This window comes from Helobdella robusta (assembly GCF_000326865.2).
Source record: "Helobdella robusta unplaced genomic scaffold HELROscaffold_35, whole genome shotgun sequence".
Taxonomy (NCBI): Eukaryota; Metazoa; Annelida; class Clitellata; order Rhynchobdellida; family Glossiphoniidae; genus Helobdella; species Helobdella robusta.
In genome coordinates, this window is record NW_008704704.1 from 1 (window position 1) to 7,728 (window position 7,728).

Consider the following 7,728-nt stretch of genomic DNA (forward strand, 5'->3'; position numbering starts at 1 on the left):
TAAAGGGATGATCAATCAATGACTTAGATTGTTGTTGTTGAAGTTGTTGTAGTTGATGTGAATGTGTTTGCAATTGATGTTGAGAAAGTAGTTGCTGTTGATGCTGTGTTTGTTGTTGTTGTTGATGTAATGTAAGTAGTTGTTGTTGATTGTATATAGTTGAATTAATCTTGTTATCTTGTTGATGTTGTTGGTGTTGTTGTTCTATTTCATTTATATGATGCTGATTGACTTGATGATGATGATGACGATCATGGCGATGGTGTTGATAATGATGTTCTTCATCACTCTTCATTTTTATATTGTCCACACCAGTGCCACCTCTATTCTCATCATAACCGAAAAGAATTGGCGGGAAGTGGAGATGGTGATGATGATGATGTAGAGGAGAAACCATCATCTTGCTACTGTCATTCAAATTAGTTTGATGTTGTTTGATCAATAAATCGTGGATGGCTACTGATGGTTCCATGTTGTGACCATCAGCATTTGTTGGATGGTCCACTAATTTAAATGATTGTGGTTGTTGTTGATGAAGTTGTTGTGGCTGTTGTGGTTGTTGTTCATAAGAATGTTGACGATGTTGGCAACATATCTGCACTGCAAATTCAGTTTTTTGTTGTTTTTGTTGTTGCAGATGATAGTAATGATCATCCTGCAACAAATGTTGTTTGGTTTCTCGTTGAAACAACTGTTGATCATCAAGATGTCTCATGCAAAAATGTTGTTGTTGTTGTTGTTGCTGGCTGGTTGCAATGTTGCTGGGATTGTTGCAACGAAACACGTCATTCACTGCTGATTCATCCTCAAGAAATCCGGTCGTTCCCAAAAATCCTACATCGTTGTTCGCACAAAATGGCGGAGGACGTTTGCATTTAAAAAATGGCAACCTTCAGTGTGAATTGGCGGAAAATTAAGTTTTATTCATTGTAACAATATTTCGTACAGTTGTGGTTATAGTTTAAATATTTTGGAGTAAATAGTTTAGAAAAAAAGAGAGTTGAGTTGAGTTGGTTGTCAGCGTGTCAGCAAGAAATGTCTGGCAGTGAGTGAGAGTTGAGACGTTCAGTTGAGAGGTCGACGTGTGGGAAGCAACAAGCCCAAGTTAGAACGTTCACGCTGATGATCATTAACCGTCACTCACTTCATCAGCACATCAGGAAAATGTTTGGCAACGAATAATTTTAAACATCAGCCTTATCATATACAAACAAGCCGGACTATATTGAACAAAATTGGAAGGCATGTTTTTAATGGAAATATGACAAAATCGAATGAATGTCAGCAGTCACATAGGCAAAAATGTTAGCGAATTAGCTCAAACGGTATGTTTTCTGTGACTGGCGTTGTTATTACGTGTTGACCTGCTTCGAATGCTCCCAGTGCAAAGATCAAGGTCCCTCATATGATCCGTGGGTGTGTTTGTGAGCGTTGTGTGTTGTTGTTGTTGAAATGTTTGCGTAAGAGAAAGTTTCCTTCGAGTTAAACACGTAGAAACACACAAACGAACAAACAAACAAACAAACAATCAAACAAACAAACAGACAGATCAACGAACACACACACACACCAGCAAACAGACCAACAAACAAGATGAACAAATGAACTTTTTTTGATAGATGAGGACGCTGATAAGGAGGAAGAAGCCCACGATGATGCCGACCACCACTCCGAGGGAGATGACGAACACGACACCTGATTCGTCATTCATGCTTTCTTTATAATTGAAGCAACAAAAACATCCATTCATCTATTCACACACCCGCCCATAAAAATTCCTTTCTCCATATACACGGTGGCGCAATGGCGTTGCGGTATAGTGCCTGGCACTACTGTTGGAGTGACCGAATTCGATTGCAAAGAGATCCCGGCCTATCACATGCGATGTGTGTGCGATGCGTTGTTTCACGGGCATTTGCATGCACTGTGTGCTTGATGTTGAAACCTCTGAGATTTGTTGACAAGAGATTCGCAATAATAATATAAATAAATACGTCAATCCATTCAATCATCCATCTATACATTCATTCTTCCCACTCCTTCATCCATTTCTCTATTCATCTATTCATCCATACATTCATTCATTCATTCATCCATCCATGCTTCTATCCATCATTAACCGAAGAAAAGTTCAGACTCCTTGGTCATCCTACCCTTCCCCGAACCATCCATTTCAACTGAAAGTTTGCCTGCAGCCTCTGTGGATAAGTTTGGTGCTCAAGTGTGTGCATGTATATGTATGTGTAGATGTGTGTGTGTGTGTGTGTGTATGTGTGTATACATATGTCTTTTTTCGTTGACCGATATTTGTGTGTGTTCCTGTGTGCATGTTTGTGTGGGTGTGTGTATGTGAGTGTATAGATCATGTGTATATTTATATAGTTGCGAGTGTGTTGTATGTACGCACGTGCATACATCCGTTTCTGTACATGTGTTTGTGTGTGTGTGTGTGTGTCCACGTAATTAAATGTGTTATTGCATTGTTTGAGGGGATGTACAGTTGCATGTGCTAATTTAATGCACACGTGCCTGCTTGTGCGTCTCCATTCAGGCCATGCATTCATTCATCGAAATTATAAACAATAAAAACTGACTGGTCTTTTGAGAAAATAAAAAACAACAAAGCAATATAAAAATTTTAATGAAAACGCCAACAACAAACAATGAAAAAAAAGAGCAGCCATGAAAATGTTCTTGTTATAAAGCAGACTCGGCAGGATTATTTTATTTTTTTTTATTTTCTTCGAATCATGCAACATCGATCGAATACAAAAAGTTGAAGTAATTTGGGGGGAAAAATTTACTGAATTGTTCGCCAGAGGAGGAAGAGGAAGAGGTGCAGTTGGGTATCTTGCCGGACCAAACGGAATGCTGGCAGACTAATCGGGTCGATTGGGTTGAGTGATTGCAGTGGATAATCAATGTGTCCGGGTCAATTAGTTGAACCCAGGATCCGCTTGGTGGCATCAAGGAATGACAACCTATCACTGATGAAGCAGATGATGATGATGACGACGATTATGATGATGAAAAAGATGGAGATGACGATGATGATTGTGTAGATGGTGAAGATGTTAAAGATGATGTGTATGATGGCGATGAGGAGGTGGATGATGATGAAGATGACAATGGTGTCAGTTGTAGCTAGTTGTATGCAATGCTGCACGTATCGATGAGGATAGTAGTGTTAGTTTTCATGACGACGACGATGATGACAATGATGATGAATATTAGTGTCGATCATGATTATGATAACGAATGATATTTTTGTCAATAATGATAATGATGAGGACAATGAAAACAAGATTATATAAAAAAAAATAATAAGTGACGGCGACGGTGAAAAAATTATAACAATGACGTCATCATGACGAGAATGATGAAACATCACGAAACAATTTTAAAGGAGCTCTAAAGCTAAAAAAATCAAAACCGAAAATCACTAAACAGGAAACAAAAAAAGATTCAATAACTTTAATAATAATAACAATAAAAATAATATAATAAGAACGAATCAAAGGACCAGCTGACAAATGACTGATTAAATGCAAGTCACTTCTTCACTTCTTCACTTCACTTCACTTCTTCACTTCTTCGAACGTCGCCAGCTCTGGTATGAAAAAATATCCGGCAGAACTCATCAAACAACCTACCAAACCATCACCACCTTCATTTTATTTTTTATATCGAACTCAATAACAGAATTGTCGTGCAACACTCTACCGTGCAACAAGGTCAAGCAACGAGACTATGCAACAACAGCATGCAACTAAAATATTACACACGACTCAAACTTATCTGGCAATTAAACATTGAACACAACAGAACGTATCTAATAACGAGCAAAAAAATATTTTAAATATTTTGAAACTCAACAACAAAATCACAACTAACAATAACATAGAAATGTAATACAAACACATAAAAATATCAACTTGCATTACGCATGCACACACACACACACACACACACACACACACACACACACACACACACACACACACACACAAACAAACAAACATACACACATACATTCATTACATACACACTTACATATACAAACACACACACTACAACACAAAACAATATACAAAACAACTTGCTACGACATACCACAACAAAACATGGCACATCAAACTTTTGCTCATCTGCTTTGAAACAACAAACACAACAACAACAACCTACATAGCGCTACAAAGAAATGTGGCAGAAAACGCATGGCAAAGTCTCATATGGAGAAAGTGGGATCACATCAACTCAAGTCAGTAAGGATAATAACCAAGGTAACGAAAAGTGCACCAAAAGAATCAGTTATGATAGAAGCTCAACTAGGACCTTTGTAAACCAGGCTGGACAAGACTGGGATATTAAAAATCCTCACATTGCTCATGTTGACCGCAAAAAACATTAGGAAGAAAACAGCAAAAAAACGCTACACTTTGCATCAAGATAAAAGATTGATGCAAAGCATGCTACAAACCAATTGATCCGTTCCGAAAACCGAAAGATAGTACCTCAAACACTTTAAATTGGAGACTCAGACCTATCAAGACCATATTGGCCAAAACAGGAATAAACTCTTCACTAGAAGAGAAAAGACGAGTAGTTAAAGAGGTAATATCGGAGATGGAAAAATATGATGTAGTAATATAAACTGATGATTCAGTAGACCGAGCCAGCAATGAAAAAAGGAAGAGCAGCAATGATTGCTTACAAGGGTCAATAAAACCACAGTACATGCCGGAAGCTGGTGCAGAGCAATAGAAAACAGTACAGAATGGCTCCAAAGAAATAATGAATGGAAAACTGCAGCAATAGTAGCAGACGGCCTATCCATCATAATGCTAAAGAGCTCTAACAACAAGAACTCAGATAGCATTCAAAAATTGGAGAAGCTAAACAGTTTTGAGGCACATAATAAAAATGTGAAAGCGGCTTGGATAAGCCTAATAAGTGAAAATGAATACAGATTGTGAAGTGATGCAGAAGAATCGGCTTAAAACCTTTGAATGGAATGTCGGGCCATGAAAGAGATGAAGAACAGGTATGGTGAATTCGCTGAATTTAGTGAGAGCCCGATGAAGGCCGCAGAGTTGGCAGAGTTTCTGAGGAGACTGGGAAAAAATGATCGGTCAATTGCGAGCGACTACAACTAGAAGAACAGCATCAACAACAATAAAAATAACAACAACAGTGACACACAACAAGAACCACAATTTGATCAAAACAACATAAACAAAAACTATAGCATCACCAAATAAAAAATAAGAACAAGAAGCAATTATCAAGGTGAACATCAACATAAAAAACAAACTGAACAACAACACAAACACAACAAGATAAACAATATAAACAGCAAGGTGAACAACAATGGAAAGTGAACAACAAAAAAAAGCAAGGTGAACAACAAACAAGCAAGATGTACAACAACAAAAAAGCTAGATGAACAACAACTAAGTAAACGACAACAAAAAAAGCAACAAAACAACAACACGGTGAACAACAACAAAACAGAAACACGGCGAATAACGACAAAACAACAACAAAGTGAACAACGTGACACCAAAGAACAATAATTGTGTGCCAAGACAATACATCACGAACATTTAGCCGGGCAGAGCGCATGATTAGTAACATTAATGTAAAGGTCAAAGTTCGCCGCATACCAACGTACATCACGTCTCTTTGTTTTGCTTGCTCTACATTCTTATCCATATTTATTATTATTATTGTTGTTATTGTTTTTGTTAATGTTGTTGTTGTTAATGCTGTTTTGTTTATTACAATAAAACTTATCAAAATAAACAAAAAATTTTTAATATTGGAAAATAAAGTAAAAAAATGTTTAAAATTACTCTTTGTTATTATATCTATGCTGTTATTATATCCGTCATTGTTATTATGTCTATTGTTGTTATTATATATTTCATAATATTTATCGGGAGGGAGCTATATTTTTAGGTGAATCGTTTATGCCAAATTATTGATTAAAAGTAAATTGGTCGGACCTATTTGGTTTGCGGTTGATTGGTCGGATGGCTGATCGGTTGATTGATTGATTTGTTGATTGTTTGGTTGATTGTTTGGTTGGTTGGTTGGTTGGCTGGTTGATTAGTTGATTGATTGGTTGGTTGATTAGTCAGTGGACTGATTAGTTGGTTAATTGTTAAGCCAATTGGTTATTAGACTGAGTGGTTGGTAAAACAAAAAGTTGTTTGGTTTATTGGATGGTTGGTTGTTTGGTTGATTGTTTGGTTGATTTATTAGCTACTCGGTTGATGATTAGTTGATTGATTAGTTGTTTTATCCGCTGGTTAGTTGATAGATAGAGATCATTGAACTTGTAAATCATAAAAATTTTAATTTGGAAGCAAATAAAATCATGGAAAATTGTCAAAGGTGTCTGAAGCTAATCAAATCATTTAAACAGCACGAATGGCAAGACTAACACAGACACAATCATATTTTTCTACATATTTTCCGCATTATCAGAACCCAGATAAAGTAGTTTTTTTAAAATAATCAACAACATTGATACCACGAACCTTTCGGGTGTCAATTAAAAAATCGTGAGACTACCACGATACTTACGTCCATACTTCAGCCAGTTTTTCAAATTCGATTCAACTCTCGCCAAAATCCAGTCTGATTTTTGTTCCAACATTCCTAGGAGGTTTCAACTGAAATAAAACACCATCCTAAACATATGTTGGACGTTCGAGCACTCAGCACAACAACATAACACAGTATCTCTCGCAACTACACGTGATTTAACAATAAACTCACCACCACCAACAACAACAACAAAAACTTACAAAAAAAACAACAAAATCAACGGTGGCAACAAAAACACAAACAAAAGCAACAACAAAAATGACAACAACAACTACAAATAAATTTCCAACGGCTAAAGCAAGAGTAGAAATATAAGATGTATACAAGTCAACACTAACTATCAAACAACGACGACGACAACAACGCAACAAATATTGCAAAAAACAACAAAACTAATATTATAAGACAAAAACAACAAAATTACAACAAAACAACACCAACAACACTAAAAACATCAGCAAAACAACAACAAACCAACAACAACCCATCTTTCTAACGCTTTTTTAGAATGCTTAATAAACAAAAAGTTAAGTGGATTGAGCTTCTGATTTATAAAGTCAACTACTAACAGAGTATATTTGTTGTTGTTGTGATGTTGTTGTTGCTGCGATGTTAATGTGTTATTGTTGTTGTTGTTTTGATGGGATGTTTTGTTTAGATGTTTTTGTATTGTTGCCACCATTGTTGTGATGTTGGCGTATTCATCATTATTATTGATACTATTATAATTTCACTTTGTTGGCTTTTTGAAATTTTTGTTGAGTTTTTTATTGTTGCTGTTACGTAACGTTGTTAGGTGTTGTTGTTTTCATTGTTGTTGCTGTTGTTGTTGTACGTAATGACGTTTGCATGATGTGGTTGGCGTTATAAATTATATTACATCAAGTTTTTAACATTTATCAAATTATTAATTCATTTTTTACAACTCCAACGAACAATTCATCAAATATTATTGCGTTAAATTAAAATTGTTCAAAATTTTGAAAGCGAAAACCAGCTTTAGAGATAATTTTTTAAAATGTCAACGTAGCATAAGAGGGTGCAGACTGATGATGTTCTGAATGTTGTTGAAACTGTTACGGATAAATGTTGCACATATTCAAACGCAATTTT

At 36.0% G+C, this 7,728-nt stretch overlaps 1 protein-coding gene across 1 annotated transcript; it reads left to right on the forward strand.

Annotated features, from left to right (window-relative positions):
- Nucleotides 1–4,201: 4,201 nt before the first annotated feature.
- Nucleotides 4,202–5,156, forward strand: HELRODRAFT_175728 (hypothetical protein; the record flags this gene model as incomplete). Its single annotated transcript, XM_009023135.1, has 3 exons — nt 4,202–4,283; nt 4,508–4,614; nt 5,034–5,156. The coding sequence occupies 3 exons, from the start codon at nt 4,202–4,204 to the stop codon at nt 5,154–5,156; spliced, it is 312 nt and encodes a 103-aa protein (XP_009021383.1).
- Between the last annotated feature and the right edge of the window lie 2,572 nt (nt 5,157–7,728).